Source organism: Pan troglodytes, chromosome 20, assembly GCF_028858775.2.
Source record: "Pan troglodytes isolate AG18354 chromosome 20, NHGRI_mPanTro3-v2.0_pri, whole genome shotgun sequence".
Classification (NCBI taxonomy): domain Eukaryota; kingdom Metazoa; phylum Chordata; class Mammalia; order Primates; family Hominidae; genus Pan; species Pan troglodytes.
Genome location: NC_072418.2, coordinates 54,132,374 through 54,150,111, shown reverse-complemented (window position 1 = coordinate 54,150,111; position 17,738 = coordinate 54,132,374). Strand labels below are relative to the sequence as shown.

The 17,738-nt window shown below is 46.8% G+C and overlaps 1 protein-coding gene across 5 annotated transcripts in view; it reads right to left on the bottom strand.

The window, feature by feature from the left end:
- The window catches only part of LOC100614571 (SIGLEC family-like protein 1), a 35,326-nt gene that overhangs the window by 13,357 nt on the left and 4,231 nt on the right, over nucleotides 1-17,738 (bottom strand). For 2 of the 5 annotated variants that reach the window (XM_054672665.2, XM_054672664.2), the window contains exons 2-7: nucleotides 14,638-14,759; nucleotides 14,209-14,311; nucleotides 13,282-13,545; nucleotides 12,662-12,943; nucleotides 12,409-12,511; nucleotides 34-173 (exon numbers count right to left, since the gene is read on the bottom strand). In XM_054672665.2, coding sequence (XP_054528640.1) covers nucleotides 34-173; nucleotides 12,409-12,511; nucleotides 12,662-12,943; nucleotides 13,282-13,545; nucleotides 14,209-14,233 — 814 coding nt within the window. In that variant the 5' untranslated portion in view covers nucleotides 14,234-14,311; nucleotides 14,638-14,759. Of the gene's footprint in view, nucleotides 1-33; nucleotides 174-12,408; nucleotides 12,512-12,661; nucleotides 12,944-13,281; nucleotides 13,546-14,208; nucleotides 14,312-14,637; nucleotides 14,760-14,861; nucleotides 15,059-17,738 lie in introns of all 5 variants that reach the window. The other 3 variants (XM_054672666.2, XR_010153619.1, XR_008540823.2) reach the window with 3 other exon arrangements.

Here is a 17,738-nt window from a genome sequence, read left to right as displayed (position 1 = left end):
GACAGTCTGCCTGTGACTGTCCCAGGGACTTACCTCCAGCCCGGTCTGGTGGGGTGTCAGCTTCAGGCATTTTGGGTACTTCTGTTTCCTCCAGCAGCTCTGGTTTCTTCAGGGGCAGGCCTTCTTTGGCCTTGGGACTCTGATGCTCCTCCCACCAGGTGAGCATCTTCATTCTAAGGCAGGAAGCCCCGTGGTGAATGCTGTGCTCCCCGTCCAGTTCCCAGAAGGAGCCCTGGGCTGGGCCCAGAACACCAGCTTCCTCCGCTTCCTGGTTCTGAGACCAGCACAGCCCCACCCCACGCCGTCAAATGGGGATAAGAACCTCTATTCTCTTGGCGTGGACCCTCTCCCAAGCTTCTTTCTGGGCCTCCTGGAATTCACTCTGTCCCCCAGAGCTGCCCGGCTCCTCTCCTGCTCACAGCCCTCCCATTGCTTCCCAGTCCCCCCAGGACACAGCCCAGCCCTTCAGCCTGGTGGCCCTTCGTGTCTGGTCCATTCCTGCTTCTCTTGCTGCTCTGCGATGTCTCCATATATACTTTTCAGTTTTGGACAGGTCTTTTTTTTTGTACCTTTCTTCCTCCTTCGAATATTGCTGGCTCATGTCTGCATGTCCATGCCCGGTACACCGCCTTGCTCTTTCTGACAGCTGTGTTGTTCTGTTGTATGGCTGTCCCATGGATTATATAACTGTTCCCCTTCCTTTCTTGCTCTGGCAGCTGCAGGGGCCACCTGCTGGTCGCTGGCTGGCGGCTGTGTCCTTCTGTCCCGTGTCCCCTGCAGAGCAGCCTGAGCAAGCTTTAAAGACCCGAGCTGTTCCTCCCCAAATGGAGATCCTTCCATTGTTTCTTTCTGCGTTCAGACAATAAGATTCAAACGTCCATTTCCTGTCTGAAAACGCTTGCTCTACAAAAACATCCGAAAATACTGATGGGGCTGAGGTCGTAAGGACGTTGGGGACTGAAGATCAGAGGCCACGCATCAACTGAGGGCTGGCTGCACACTGCTGGGTTGTGGGGAAGTGGGGGCTTGCTGTTATAATTACCAAGGGACTTGCTTTAAATGGTCCAGTGACAGCAGACAACAAGGCCTTGGGTCCATACTAGGTAGGGACCTGGATATGACACCCCCACATCAAGGGGGCGCTAGAAAAAAAATCTAGTCATTGATCAAGGGAATGACAAGGAAGCATGTCTATTTTGGCCTGGGCTTTCGGTGGCAAAAAAAAACCTTTTTTTATTTATCTTAGAAGCTGAGGCCTCCATTTATAGAGATTTGCATCAGAGAGCGACAAAGTGAGCAATGAACACAAATAGCCCCCGGTGTGTTTCGCTGTTGGGCAACTCACACAAAACTCATTTCAGAGGGACTTGCCCACCACATTGTCCGCATATGCTTCTTGCAGGTAAAGTCCCCACTGAGAGCAGCTCACCTTCCAGGATGACCAAGCATGAGAGGCAATAGCCCTCCACGAGGGAGATGAAACCCAAACTTCTCACCAGAGCCCTTGAGGCTCTGCCAGTAGGTTAGCCTCTCCCAAGCTCTCCCTAAGCTCTGAGCTCATCTGGCCCTGCTGGGCTCTTGAACTCGATAAACCTTTGCAATCTCAGAGCCTAGAACTGCGGCTCCCTCAGTCTGGGCAGCTCCCCACACTCCTTTAGGCCTCAGAGCAAGTACCTGAAGGCTGCTCCCCGCCCCCTCCCCTTGCCACAGTCTCTCCCAGCTCCCCGTTTTCCTCCAGGCACTTCCCAACATTTGTCCCTACACATCTGCTTATGTCCTCGTTCAGTGTCCACCTCCCTGAGGCCTGGTTTGCTCTACGATATTGTCAGAGGTATTTGAACCAGAGTAACTCCATCTTGAACAGGGGCTGGGTAAAATCAGGCTGAGACCTACTGGGCTGCATTCCTGGACAGTGAAGGCATTCTAAGTCACAGGATGAGATAGGAGGTCGGCACAAAATACAGGTCATAAAGACCTTGCTGATAAAACAGCTTGCAGTAAAGAAGCTGGCCAAAACCCACCAAAACCAAGATGGCGACAAGAGTGACCTCTGGTTGTCCTCACTGCTACACCCCCACCAGCGCCATGACAGGTTACAGATGCCACGGCAACGTCAGGAAGTTACCCTATATGGTCTAAAAAGGGGAGGCAGGAATAATCCACCCCTTGTTTAGCATATCATCAGGAAATAACCATAAAAATGGGCAACCGGCAGGCGTCGGGACTGCTCTGTCTATGGAGTAGTCATTCTTCTATTCCTTTACTTTCTTAATACACTTGCTTTCACTTCACGGACTCGCCGTGAATTCCTTCTTGTGCGAGATCCAAGAACCCTCTCTTGGGTTCTGGATCCAGACCCCTTTCCTGTAACAGTATGACCTGGCATGTAGAATTTGCTCAGTAAATTTTTGTTGAGTTAATGTATGGAGAAAAGCTTTGCATCGCACATCTCTGTTGCATCAGTGTGCAGCAGGTGCACTGTTATAAAGGCCATTTGCGTGTTTTGCGTACTCTAAAAAATTATGAATGAGGCCAAAGCATACAAATCCAGACATGCAGGAAAATAGCAAAATATTGAAACAGCCTTGTGAGATGGTTTGAATTCAAGATTATTATTGCAAATTATTCTTTTCTTTTCTTTTTTTGAGAGACAGGGTCTCACTGTGTCATCCAGGCTGAAGTGCAGTGGTGTGATCACAGCTCATTGCAGCCTCTACCTCCTGGGCTCAAGCCATTCTCCCACCTCAGCCTCCTGAGCAGCTGGGACTATATGCATGCGCCACTGTGTTCAGCTAATTTTTGTATTTTTTTGTAGAGGGGGTCTCATTATGTTTCCCAGGCTGGTCTCAAACTCCTGGGCTCAAGCGATCCTCCTGCCTTGGGCTCCCAAAGTGCTAGGAATATAGGCATGAGTCAATTCACCCAGCCCCATTTTTTTTTTTTTTTTTAGATGGAGTCTTGCTGTGTTGCCCAGGCTGGAGTGCAGTGGCACAATCTCGGCTCACTGCAACTTCCACCTCCTGGGTTCAAGTGATTCTCCTGCCTCAGGCTACCAAGTAGCTGGGATTAAAGGCACATGCCACCACGCCTGGCTAATGTTTGTGTTTTTAGTAGAGATGGGTTTCACCATGTTGGCCAGGCTAGTCTCAGACTCCTGACCTCGCGATTTGCCTGCCTCGGCCTCCCAAAGTGCTGGGATTACAGGCGTGAGCCACCGTGCCCGGCCGCCATTTTGTTTTATTGTAGGTTTTCTCCCATTCACAACCCGCTCCTATGCTTGTACTGGATTTGCTTGGACACACTGTGACTCTCCTCCTGCCCTCCCCAGGCCCCCGGTGTCTGCCTCCTGAGGGAACTTGGCACAGCTCAGCTCCAGAGCCACCAGCCCGCCTGCAGGGGACACCTCCACACCTGTGGCCCAATCTACTGCCCCCATGCCTCCTGCTCAGCCCTCTGGCTGGGGCGCCACCACCCTACTCTCCTGTCCTGGACTCTCCACCCATCTTCTGCTGTGTTGGGCCCCTCCTACCCCCTGCACCCCACTCTTCCCAGATCCCTTCCTTCTCCTTCCCCGGGACACCACCTCCGAAGCCCTCTCCCCAGTGAGAGTGACCCTGCCTCTGGCCTGATTCTCCAGGAGGCCTGGGGCCCACATCTGTGTTCTTCTGTTTTAGAACCCTCATCCTCTGAAGAAAGAGTCTCCTTCTGCTACTTTGAGCCTCTGGCTATTGGGCCAGAACATCCCCTTCCTCTCATTTCTGTCACTGGCAACCCCCTAGGCCAGGCCTCTGTATTCCCAGAGGATTTTTATGCTTGACTCTCAGTCTTTCTGTCCCCAGATTTCTGTCATCATTTTGGGCGCCTTTGGCATTCCCATGGACAGACCCAATTGTCACCCCGACATGTCAGCTCCCACAGCTCCTGAGGCCAGTTCCTTTTTGTTGGTGGTGGCTGGAATCCCTTCCTGGGGGAGCCAGCTGGGATGGGCTGTTAGAGCTGGCATCGACCCTTGACTCAGGTAGGGCCAATCAGTCTTCCCTGGGATTGCTAAATCACCACAAGAAGACAAGTTCTCTGTCAGCCGGAGTTAGCTAAGAGAGGAGGACGTGAATCTGGGGCTGGCCATCTTGCCTGTAAGGTGAAGAGAGCCTCCAGAGCTCACGTTAACCAGAAGGAAACAGAGCCATAGGGTGGGGACAGACAGACTCTTGGTGAAGCCATCTGCATGCCTGGATTCAGACATGCCTGAAGTGTAGATCCGCCTGTCACGGGTGGAATTGTGTCCCCACAAATATATATGTTGAAGTCCCAACCCCCAGTAGCTCAGAATGTAACCATGTTTGGAGATAGGGCCTTTTAAGGGGTTATTAAGGTTAAATGAAATCGTTATGGGTGGGCCATAGTCTATGCGACTGTTTTTGGAAATAGCGCCTCAAGTTAAATGAAGGCTGTTCAGGTGGGGCCTTAATCCTATATGACTGGTGTCCTTATGTCTTAGTCTGTCCATGCTGCTATCACAAGGTGCCATAGACTGGGTGGCTTATAAGCAACAGAAATTTATTTCTTATACGTCTAGAGGCTGTAAAGCCCAAGATCACAGCACTGGTATATTTGACGTCTGGGCAGGGCTTGCTTCCTGGTTCATGGATAGCAAATTCTAGCTGTGTCCTCATGTGGTGAAAGGGAGGAGATGGCTCTCTGGGGGCTCTTCTATTAGGGCACTAATCCTATTCATGAGGACTCCATCTTTATGACCTAATCACCTCCCAAGGCCCCACCTTCAAACACCATCATCTTGGGGGTTAGGATTCCAACAAATGAATTAGCAGGGGTAGGGGCATACAGACATTCAGACCATAGCACCTTACATGAAGAGGGAGAGACCCAGGGGTGTGTGCACAGAGGTAGGACCATGAGAAGAGGCAGTAAGAGAGTGAGGAGAGAGGCCTCAGGAGAAACCAACACTGCTGACACCTTGATCATGGACTCCCAGCCTCCAGAATGCTGGGAGGACAAACTTCCGTTTTTGTTTGTTTGTTTGTTTTTTGAGACGGAGTTTTGCCCTTGTTGCCCAGGCTGGAGTGCAATGGCATGATCTCAGCTCACTGCAACCTCCGCCTCCCAGGTTCAAGTGATTCTCCTGCTTCAGCCTCCCGAGTAGCTGGGACTACAGGCATGCGCCACCACACCCAGCTAATTTTGTATTTTTAGTAGAGATGGGGTTTCTCCATGTTGGTCAGGCTGGTCTCAAACTCCTGACCTCAGATGATCAGCCTGCCTCGGCCTCCCAAAGTGCTGGGATTACAGGCATGAGCCACCATGCCCGGCCTCAAATTTCTGTTGTTTAAGCCACTTAGTCTGTGGTATTTTGTTATGGCAGTGCCTGCAAACTAATACGTGCCTTTAGACTTAACAGTCGATCTGTTCCTACAGCAGATTAAAAATGGTGGCAAATCCTTGGATAGTTTTCCTAAGGACAGGTGGAATCTTTCTTCTTCCTTTGAATCTTGGCCAGCCTGTGACTTGCTCTAAGAGAATGCTGTGGAAGTGATGTGCTATTGATTCTGGGCCTGTCCTTTAAGAGGACTGGCAGCTTCTGCTTTGGAAGAGAGCACATGGAGAGACTCGGAGCCCACATGGAGAGAAAGAGGGGCCCAGCTGAGCCTCACCTTCTGGCCATCCACACCAAAATGCCTGGTTTGTGAATGAAAGCATTTTGGATTCTCCGTGCTAGCCCAACTCAAGTGACCTCCAGTGACACCACAGGGAGCAAAAGAATCACCCAGCTGGGCCCTGCCCAAATTCCTAATCTAGGAAATCATGAAAAATACTAAAATGATTATTGTTTGAAGCCACTGTATTTTGGGGGATTGCTATGGTCTGAATGTTTACACCCCCTGCTCAAATTCACATGTTGAAATCCTAACCCTCAAGTGATCGTATTTGGAGGTGGGGCCTTTGGGAGGTGATTAGTTCATGAGGATGGAACCCTCCTGAATGAGACAAAAGCCTTTACAAAAGAGACCTCAGCGAGACCCCAGTCCCTTCCACCAAGTGGGGACACAGTGAGAAGATGTCATCTATAAGGAAAAGAGCCCTCACCAGACACTGAACCTGCTGGCACCCTGACCTTGGACTTCCTAGCTTCCAGAACTGAGAGAAATAAATCTCTGTTACGCACAAAACACCCAATCTATGGCATTGTGTTGTAGTAGCCCAGATGGACTAAGACAGGGGTAGAGACATAGCAACAGATGACCAGAACTGTTCCCTTTCTCTTTGAGCTTGTTGAATTCAGCCCTTATAACTCACAACTGGAAGAGACCTGATGAATGCAACTGTTTCCTTTAACTACCAAGGGTTCATTATCTCCCAAAACTTTTCCACTTATGAAAATGTAAATTCCAATACCTCACAATCTGCCTAGTTCTTCTATCCATCCAGTTTTTTGGTGCTCCCCTTCCAACTGTTCCCAGTATATGATATCACAGGTGGAAGCTTCAATTCCAAGACACTATATTTTCTAGAGTCTATGAAGACTCTCTGCTTCTCTTCCTTTCCTCCCTCCCCACCCCACTAGGTACAACGGCTCCCCAGTTAAAGTGCTCTCTCTCTCCTTCCATCCTCCTCGCTTGCCCATCTCCAACCTCCCCACTCCATCACCCTTCCTGGCATCTTGTCCATGAATACTCAAACCTAGACCAATGCCATCATCTACTCCTTTTTTCTGCTATAGTCTGAATATTTGTGTTCCTCCAAAATTCTTCTGCTGAAACATAATCTCCAGTGTTTTAGTATTTGGAGCTGGGGCCTTTGGGGAGTGATTAGGTCGGGAGTGTGTAGCCCTCATGAATGGGATTGCAGTGCCCTTATAAAGGGAGCCCAGATAACTCCCTTTCCCTGTACACCACGTGAGGACACAACCAGAAGGTGCCATCTGTGAACCAAGAAGCAGGCCCTCACCAGACACCAAATCTTCTGGTGACTTGATCCTGAACTTCCCAGCCTCAGAACTGGGAGAAGTAAATTTCTTTTGTTTATAAGCCACCCAGTCTATGTATTCTGTTACAGCAGCCTGAATGGACTAAGACATCTTCCAATGACTGCTGCTGGGAGGAGATGTCACATAGCAATGATGCTTGCCACCATTAACGATTACTAATCTCCAGTAACCATTGGGCCTTGGCTACTGCTCAGTGGTTGCTCTCCTTGTCCTTATACAGATCCTGCTCATTCTCCCCAGTGGCTATTCCAACCACCCTAACACATCACACTTCTTCTCAATTCCCCATGGATTCCCCATGCTCCCACCCATGTCATTTTCAGCAGACAGCCTTGCCATGCTTTCCTTGCTATGAAAATAAGCCACTGGGTGGGAGAGCCTCACCCCACCAACCCCAACCCTAAATGCTGCCTAAAGGTGAACAAGAGAAAGAACACCTGCCACTGGATTTTGAGAATAACATTGAGAATAAGGATAACTGGTTGCTTTAGACAATGTTATGTCAGTGGCCTGGTGCTGGGGAGCAAGTGGAAGAGTGATGAGAATCAGGAAGTGGTGTAAGATACTTTCTCGAAAGAATATTGGATAGTACATAGAGGAAGCCTGTGGGGCTGAGGCGGGAGAGATTTGTGCCAGCAAAGAAAGAATGATTGAAAATTTAGGAGCCAGAAGGGATGATTGATGGAGTACAGCTCCTAAGGCAGTGGAGGAGAAGGATTCCCAAGCAGAGGAGGTGGAGCTTACCTTGGACAGGAGGAAGAAAGCCTCTTTCCCTAAAAAAGGCAGGGAGTACATCACTCAATGTCAATGGTAATAACGTTGTATGTGTTGGGGAGTTGATTTTTTCCTCGGAAGTAGGTAAACCTTATTGCTGAACGTGACGGGATGAGATAAGAGACTGGGGGAAAGAGGGAAACACCTGGCATACTGACAGAGTGTGAAGTTGGAGGGGGTTGATTAGAGGCAAGCTAAAGTATTTCTGGGCAATACTGATCCCCTACCTCTGCCCCAAGGATGGAGAGACAGTGAAAGAGTAGGGTTCTCTTAGCATCTCCCTCATACAGACCTCTATCCTAGTACTTGTTTACTTGACTGCCTCTCTCTGGAAAATACAGGACACAGGGTAAGAGCGGAAACAGATAAAGTTTGACAAACATTAGATAAGAGCCCTATAATGAAAACAAAGAGCAGAGGCAATATAAACAGTGGTTAAGAATCTTTCCAGAACTGATGAAAGACACCAAAGCATAGATTGAAGAGGCCAAATAAATATAAATAAAGACAAATCTAAAAAAATGATATCCACACTGAGTCACATCAAAGTAAAAGTGTTAGTGCTAATACCCAAAAGTCCAGGAGACCTACAGGAGTCCTGAAAAGACACCTGGCCCTGGAGAGAGGGGCGGGGGGACGTTTTCCAGAGCATGTGATGGAGGGGCTGTAGGTTGAGTCCTACATGATGAGTAAATGTCAGCCAGGTGTGAGAAGGGAGCAAGGGTAGAAGATGAAATGCAGATGAAGGGGAGTATTGGGCAGAAGCCACACTGTCAGCAAAGCTGCAGGACAAGAAACGCATGTTTCACAGACAAATAGGCAAGTTGGTGTTATGAAAGTGTAAAGTGTGAGGCCAAACTGGAAATGTCAGAGACAAAGAGGTCTTAAAGGCAGAGACAGATAAGGAGAGATCATTTTCAAAGGAGCAGATAAGAGTCACAGCTGACTTTTCTCCTGTGATAATAGAAGCAAGATATAGTAGAACATGGAATAGTTCAAGATACTGAAAGAAAATGCCTGCCAATGCAGCTTTCCAAACTTGGCAAATATACTTTTTTTTTTGAGACAGAGTCTCACTCTGTGGCCCAGGTTGGAGTGCAGTGGCACAATCTCAGCTCACTGCAGGCTTTGCCTCCTGGGTTCAGGCAATTCTCCTGCCTCAGCCTCTTGAGTAGCTGGGATTACAGGTGGACACTACCAAATCTGGCTATTTTTGTGTTTTGCATTTTCAGTAGAGACAGGGTTTCACCATGTTGCCCTGGCTGGTCTAAAATTTCTGACCTCAAGTGATCCACCCACCTTGGCCTCCCAAAGTGCTGGGATTACAGACGTGAGCCACCACGTCTGGGCAAAATATCTTTCAACTCTGAAGGGAGAGGGAGAGAGAGTTGGGAGTTGGAGGGGAGAGAGAGAGAGAGAGAGAAAGTGAGAGAAGAAACCAAGAATGCTTGCTACCAGAAAACCAATTCTAAAGGGCTTTCTAGAATATATTTCAGGAAAAAAGATTCGGGATGGAAGATCTGAGAATACTAACAGAATGTAAGGAACAAAGAATAGAGACTATGGTAAATATGTATGTAAATCAAAATGAGCAGTGAATGTACAAAATAAAACCAAAGATGATGATGACGTCTTTGGGGGCTCAAAAATATAGAATTGGTATTTCATTAATAATAAAATGCCATTAATAGTAAGATGCATAATTTATATATCACTAAGGGAAAAAAGTGTTGCCAGTTAAACTATTAAGAACTAACATAGTCCTGAACAGCACATGAATCATCCAATGTCATGTTAATTTAAATTTTAAAAATGTCTTCTGAAGGATTAAGCAATTCCTTCTGGTTTCATTTGCATTGACAGTTTATGAGATAAATTACCCTTTTGCTTTTTATCTTACAAGAAAAAGTAACATGGCTTCATCCACATGTGGGTATCTCTCTTTCCTAGGTTCTATAAAGCACCAGATCATTGCTTTACAAAAAATATGGAATTCTGGTCATTTCTCAAACAAATGTTACAGGTGTCACAGAATGGAAGGTATGCTTACTCTTTTACTTCTGTGCCCTTCTGTATACACCATAACTTCGTTTCAGTAGCAGCTAATAATGTAATACTTTTGCAAATGTTTGAAAAGGCAATGAATTAAACATGTATCAATGAACAAATAATTCAATTACAGTGATAATATGAACAGCAATATCAAGAGTTCATGCACCTGCAGGCAATGACAACTTTATCAGGACTGCCACCTGAGACCAACAGCAACTGTAAATCACCATCAGTTGAAGACCTATCTCTATTTCAGAGATGTTCGAATGTGAAATAACATGTATATTGGAATTGATAAAATGCCACAAAGCATGTTATAAAAATAGCATGTAAGTCGTGAGGAGGGAAACTAGAGTTCAACTGTTCTAAGGTCTTTATGTTATCTGGAGGAGGGTAAAGGTTTTATACTTTGAAATTATCAAATATGTACTTTGATAACTGAAGTATAGATGTTGTGATTTCTGGGTAACCAGTAAAAGAATATTTAAAAAACATATAATTGCATAATTTTCAACTAGTAGAAAGAAAAGAATGGATTGATAAAAATACCCAGCCAATCCAAATGAAGACAAGTAAAGGGAAAAAAAGAAACATATGGGACAAACTAGGATGGTATATTGAAATACCATCAGTATTTAAATGCACCAGTAATTACATCAAGCAAATTAATTTAAATCCAATTTAAAAATTACAAGACTAAAAAAAGTCAAAATCATATGCTGATTATGAAACACATAACTAAACCTTCAGATCACAGATTGAGAGTAGCTGTAAAAGAAGGAGCTGGTGGAGCTATACTAATATCTGACAGAATAGGCTTTAATACAAAGGTGAAGAAGAAAAATGGTATCTGATATAAGGAAGATACTTGTATGCACTTTTTTTTTGGGGGGACAGAGTCTCTCACTCTCTTGCCCAGGCTGGAGTGCAGCAGCATGATCTCAGCTCACTGCAGCCTCCGCTTCCTGGGTTCAAGCCATTCTCCTGCCTCAATCTCCCAAGTAGCTGGGATTACAGGCACAAGCCACCATGCCCGGCTAATTTTTTATTTTTAGTATACACGAGGTTTCACCATGTTGGCCAGGCTGGTCTCAAACTCCTGACCTCAAGTGATCCACCTGCCTTGGCCTCCCAAAGTGCTGGGATTACAGGTGTGAGCCACCATGCTCGGCCTTGTATGCACATTTTAAAATAGACTTGAAGCTAATGACATGGCCTCAAGATTTATAAAGCAAAAACTGACAGAATTTCAAGAAGAAACAAACAAATCCACAATCATTGTGGGAGATTTAAAAACACATATCTCTTATCATTAGAGCAGGCAGGCAATTAAGTCAGTCCAAGTAGAGAAGATTTAAACAACATGAATAATGAATTTGATTTAAAGGGTGTATATGTATATGTATGTGATTGTGTACACCCACACAGACACACACACACACAGAGATATATACTGCATTTGACGGGCATAAAATATACATTCTTTTCAAGTTCACATGGAATATTTATAAAAACGAAACAAAAAATGTGTTACAAAGAAAATAAGGAATTGAAATCATGCATAGTATATTTTCTGACCTTATTCAGTTTAAGCTAAAAATTTAAAAAGAGAGTAATGTGCCTAAGAAACTCATGGGTCAGGCCAGGGGCGGTGGCTCACGCTTGTAATCCCAGCACTTTGGGAGGCCGAGGCAGGCGGATCACCTGAGGTTGGGAGGTCAAGACCAGCCTGACCAACATGGAGAAACCCCGCCACTACTAAAAATGCAAAAAATTTAGCTGGGCGCACTGGCGCATGCCTGTAATCCCAGCTACTTAGTTGGCTGAGGCAGGAGAATCACTTGAACCTGGGAGGCAGAGGATGTGGTGAGCTGAGATCGCACCATTGTACTCCAGCCTGGGCAACAAGAACAAAACTCTGTCTCAAAACCAAACCAAACCAAACCAAAAAACAAACAAACAAAAAATACTCATGGGTCAAAAAATCATAATGGAAATTAGAAATATGTTAACCAAATGATAATGAAATATTTATATTAAAATTTGTGAGATGCAGCTAAAGTCATGCTTAGAGGGAAACTTATAGCCCTAAATACAAATACTGAAAAAGAAGAGTAGCTGAAAGTTAACGATATAAGAATCCATTTTTAAAAGGTAGACAAGGCCAGGGGCGGTGGGCCACACCTAGTAATCCCAACAGCACTTTGGGAGGCTGAGGTGGGTCGATCACTTGAGCCCAGGAGTTGGAAACTTGCCTGGGCAGCATGGTGAAATCCTATTTCTACAAAAAATACAAAAATTAGCCAGGCGTGGTGGCACACACCTGTAGTCCCAGCTACTGAGGAGGCTGAGGTGGGAGGATCATATGAGCCCAGGGAGGTGGAGGCTACAGTGAGCTGTGATTGACCCACTGTACTCCAGCCTGGGTGAGAGAGGGAGACCCTATCTCAAAAAAAAAAAAAAAAAAATAGACAAAGCAAAATAAATTGGAAGAAAGTATGAGGAAGGAAAAGGAGAACATAAATAAAGGTAGTAGGCTTTGGGAAAGGCTGCTGATGAATTTGAACTTTGATACTCACGACAAGAGGACGAGGCAGAAGAAGAACAATGAGAATGCAATGGCTCCATATACAATGCCCTGGATTAATCCTTTCACGAACACACTGGAAACTGATTTCTTATCTGGAATTAGAGGGAAGTGAGATACACCTTTCTCCAAAGGCTTTGAAGTCTGAGCTAAAACTCTCTACCCTTTCCTCCGGCCCTGTGCCCATCTGCATCTGGTCTTTAGGTGTTCTTTCCAGCTCAGTCACTAGGTCCCTGGATACTCACTTGGTATCAGGAAGATGCTGGAAGTGTGAATTCCATATTGGTTCTTCCCCTCACAGTGAAGTCTCATGACTCTTTCTGGCTCCCCAGTGAGGCTGATGGTGCTGTTGGCCCAGGGGGCACGTGTGGAAGAAGTCACCCGGAGGATGTTATCCATGCTGTTCACAGCCACAGGGACACCTCCCATCCACCACTGCACGGAGGGCGTGGGGATCCCGTGGAAGGAACAGCTGCACAGAACTGTCTTCTCCAAGGAACAAGAGGAATTGAACAACCTGGCAGGTGCTGTGCAGAGGAAGAATCAGGGATCATCAAGATGTCCTGACTTTGCTTCTCTACTTCCCCTAAGACCCAGCCTTCTCTTTACTTGCTATTCACAGGGAGCTTCAGAAAGACTTTCTGGCAACCCAGAGTGGGGCTGGGACTCAAAACAGTCCCCTTTCATCCTCTCTCCACATCTGCCTCAGACTTGGGCTCAGCTCCTACCTCTGGCCTTTCAGCCCCAAAGGTCTTCCCAAAGGGGGAAGATGTGACAGCTCCTAAGACTTCTTTCCCTCTGGGGCTCAGGTCTTTTCTTGAGCCCACTATTTCTCAGGATCCTGCCTGTGCCCACCAGCACTCACAGACCACTTGGAGCTTGACCAAGCTACTTCTGGTCACGTTGGCTAGCGATAAGTTCAAGTGACATCCAAGGGTGTTGCCATGGTCCTCAGGCCTCAGGGTGAAGTGCAGCACCGAGGAGGAGCTGCTGGAGATGGCTGGGTTCTTCCGGGAGTGGAAGAGGGCTTTGGTTTCTTTGCAGGTGCCTTTGAGGGTACAGTTCAAGGTCACAGTCTTCTCAGCCAAAAGAATCTCTGGCATGTGGAGCTCTGGCTTTTGGGTTAGCTCTGGAGAAGAGAGAAGTAGACCCAAACCTTGGGGGAAAAGGGACCCTCATGGACACTTCACTGATGCACAACGTTTCCAGGTTACAAAGTGCTCCCCACCCATTAGCGCATTTGCAACCCCCTCCCCTCCCCAACCGCCTTGTGAAACCTGGGATTGTTGTGGTTTAATGGTTTTTCACAAATAGATTTCCTTTCTCTGTGTGGAAGGGGAAGAGCCCAGCGTCCAGGTGATAAAACTGAAGAGAACTACTCAAGGTTGTAGAGCTTGAACCTGAACTCTGGTCTTCAAAGACTGAGGGTGAGTAGTTTTCTGAGGCTCTACATTGTAGAATGAGGATTCTACATTCTGATCCCTTACCTGAGTCCTAGACTACATGTGCTAGTGGTAGCTCCTACTCTGTCTCTGTTTCTATTTTAGTAGAGACAGGGTTTCACCATGTTGGCCAGGCTGGTATCCAACTCCTGACCTCAGGAGATCTGCCCAACTTGGCCTCCCAGCATGCTGGGATTACAGGCATGAGCCACTGTGCTTGGCCAAGTACCTAATTTTTTAGGTACTTCATCTTACCTCAGCCTTCATCTTACCTCAGCCCTGTCTGCCTTCCAACTCCACCCACCCTTACCTCCCCAAGACACCTCCATGCTGCCTCTCCTTCTACTTACCCAACCATAGCAGTGGCAGTGCCATCAGCCCCAGCGAGATCTCAGGGGCAAGAGAGGACCAGGATGTATCCTGCTGCTAACTCTGACCTCAGATTGGTCTGTCCTGGAGGGCAGGATTTGGAATGGATGAGGAGAGGGGCAGCAGTAAGAAGCATGGGGTGAGGCTAGAAAGAAGTCCACTGCTTGCTAGGGGCTCTTGTCTTTTCAATCCACCCCTAAGGTCTGCGAATCTTGTGAATTAGGGGCCTGATGGGACCAGATGCTGGGGAGCTTCAAGAACAGAGGTTGGGCTGGGCGTGGTGGCTCACGCCTGTAATCCCAGCATTTTGAGAGGCTGAGCCCAAGAGTTTGAGACCAGCCTGGGCAATGTAGGGAGACCCTCTCCCTACAAAATGTTAAAAAAAATTAGTCGGGTGTAATGGTACATGCCTGTAGTTCCAGCTACTCAGGAGGCTGAGGTGGGAGGATCTCTTGTGCCTGGGAGGTTGAGGCTGTAGTGAGCTGTGGTCACAACACTGTACTCCATCCAGCCTGGGCAACAGAGCGAGACCCTGCCTCAGAAACAAAAGAACAGGGGTTGTCCGCACGCTCTTTGTGAAGCCTCAACACCATGTCTGCTTTCCTCTCTCTAGTCTGCATTCCCACTCCATTACCTCTTCAAAGAGCCTCAAATGCCAAGCTGAGGAGCTCGGACTCCCTCCCACGTCAATGGGGGAAGTCATGGAAATTATGGAATGGTCTTGAACCATGGGAGAACGGGTTTGGGTGTTCTAAAGGTCCCTCTGGGTCTGCAATGAGGAGGAAGCAACAGTCCAGGAGAAAGAGGATGAAGTCTGAGCTGGAACAATAGCTATGGGGGACAAAGAGAAGGTGATATATTTAAGAGAGATATTTGAGAAATAAACAATCTTTCAGCGGCTGATAGGATACATTCCAAACTCCCTTGCCTTTCATTCGAGCTCTCCCTGATTTTGCCCCGCTTTTCCCTTACCTCGATAGCCCCCATGCCTGCACCCTGTCATTCTTTCTTTTTTGAGTCAGAGTCTTGCTCTGTCACCCAGGCTGCAGTGCAGTGGCGCGATCTCAGCTCACTGCAACTTCTGCCTCCCGGGTTCAAGCAATTCTCCTGCCTCAGCCTCCTGAGTAGCTGGGGCTAAAGGTGCCTGCCAGCACGCCCAGCTAATTTTTGTATTTTTGGTAGAGACAGGGTTTCGCCATGGTGGCCAGGCTGGTCTCAAACTCCTAACCTTGGGTGATCTGCCCACCTTGGCCTCCCAAAGTGCTGGGATTACAGGCGGGAGCCAATGCACCGGCTGAAATGGGGATCCTTTCTACAGATGCTCGGCACGTCCTTCCTCCGCCTGTTTACTCAGGCCACTCCCCGTGTCATGGCGTCCTTCTGCAGCTCTGTCCTTTGCCCACATTCAAACCCTCTTTCTCTCTCCAAGTCCAGGTCAAATGTAACCTCCTCCTGGAAGTCTGGAAGTTCTCTCCTGGATCTCACAACCAGAAAGAAGCCTCCTCTCTCGGACTGTCTTCAGCAGCCCTAGCTATCCATCTCCTCTAGGGCAATATCTCAGGTAGACCCTGAGAGTTGCCTACCTGATATTCAACCTCTGTTTCCTCCTTGTTATTTCAAATTTGTCCAGGTGATCAAGCCACCAATCTGAAAAATAAAATCTCTATTTTCTTGTTTCATTTTCATCTGGGGTGGCCATATGGCAGAGTTCTGGCCAGTGAGCCAAGGAGAAGAAAAATGTTATCAAATTACTATCAGTGAATAAAAGCCTATTCAGCTTTTCTCCCTTTTTTTTTTTTTTTTTTTTGCCATCCCAACTGAGCTCCCAAGGGTTTTTTTTTTGTTGTTTTGTTTTTTTTCGTGTAATACTAGCTAATAAAATTCCAGGGCTTGGTTTTAAAAACATAAGTTTTCATAATAAAGTACATGACTCTCAGAAATAGTTGAAGGACACGTTTCCTGCCCCTGCAGCAATAAATCAAAAGATATTGTTCTGTGTTATAAAATGATTCAAGGAATTTGATTTGATGTTGTGCAAAACTGAGACTGTTTATAAGAATATCATTTATGTTCTCCTCTGCAATATACAGTTTTGTATGAATATTCATGACGGTTGCTGACTTGTTCTAGTCTTTGTTAATACGAATCTGCTCTTGGAAGAATAATTTAAACAAAATGGTCTTATGAGACTACAAAGATGTTAGAAATTATTCCATGTCTTATGAAAATGATCCCCAAATAAAATGGAATTCTGACGGGTTGTCTTATTTGATGATTTCTTGCTCTGGTAATAATAACATTGTAATTGACATCTCTGTTTTCCTAAATTGTATACCAATCTGTAGGACCGTACTCTTCTTTCTCATGAACAATGCAAAAAATAAAAATAAAAACCTGGCCAGTCGTGGTGGCTCATGCCCGTAATCCCAGCACTTTGGGAGGCTGAGGCAGGTGGATCACCTGAGGTCAGGAGTTTGAGATCAGCCTGCTGAAACCCCGTCTCTACTAAAAATACAAATATATATATATAGAGGGGGTAGTGGCAGGCGCGCCTGTAATCCCAGCTACTGGGGAGGCTGAGGCAGAAGAATCGCTTGAACCCGGGAGGCGGAGGTTGCAGTGAGCTGAGATTGCACCATTGCACTCCAGCCTGGGCAACAAGAGTGAAACTCCATCTCAAAAATAAATAAATAAATAAATAAAAGAAATCTTTAACTCTGCTAGATTACTAAGCGCACATTTTGAGAGACTTGTCTACTTAAAAATACCAAACTTAAGAGGCTATCTGCTGGAGAGTTTTGGGAGTTCTGCTTTTCTGACACTGGCACCATCATTTCCTCCTCCTCACCTTCCTCTTCTTCCTTCCTGGAAGATGAACGTGATGCTGGAGATGGTGCAGCCACCTGGCGACTATGAGACAACTGTGAGGATGAAAGCTAGAGATCTGGGGATGTTGCTGACAACAACATGGGGAGCCTGGTTTTCTGATGACCCTGTGGAGCTATTGTAACAACCCCACACAGCCCACTGCCATATCTCTTCTCCATTTGATTGTCACGCTAGTTGGGAAACTGATAAAATGCCTTACCAGGGAATCTAGCCAAAAGTGAACTCCTAGGCCAGGCGTGGTGGCTCACGCCTGGAATCCCAGCATTTTGGGAGGCCGAGACGGGCAGATTGCTGGAGGCTAGGAGTTTGAGGCCAGCCTGGGCAACATGGAGAAACCCCATCTCTACTAAAAGTACAAAAATTAGCCAGGTGTGATGGCACGTGCCTGTAGTCCCAGTTACTCGGGAGGCTGAGGTGGGAGAATTGCTTGAACTGGGGAGGCAGAGGTTGCAGTGAGCCAAGATCGCGCCACTGCGCTCCAGCCTGGGTGACAGAGCAAGACTCCATCCCCACCATAAATAAAAAGTAAAGCTTCCATGCTTGCAGGTACCAGATGAATGGGGCCTGTTTGTGAAGACATAGGAGACTCCTTGGGGACTCCTAGAAAACTTTTGGAGGAAGA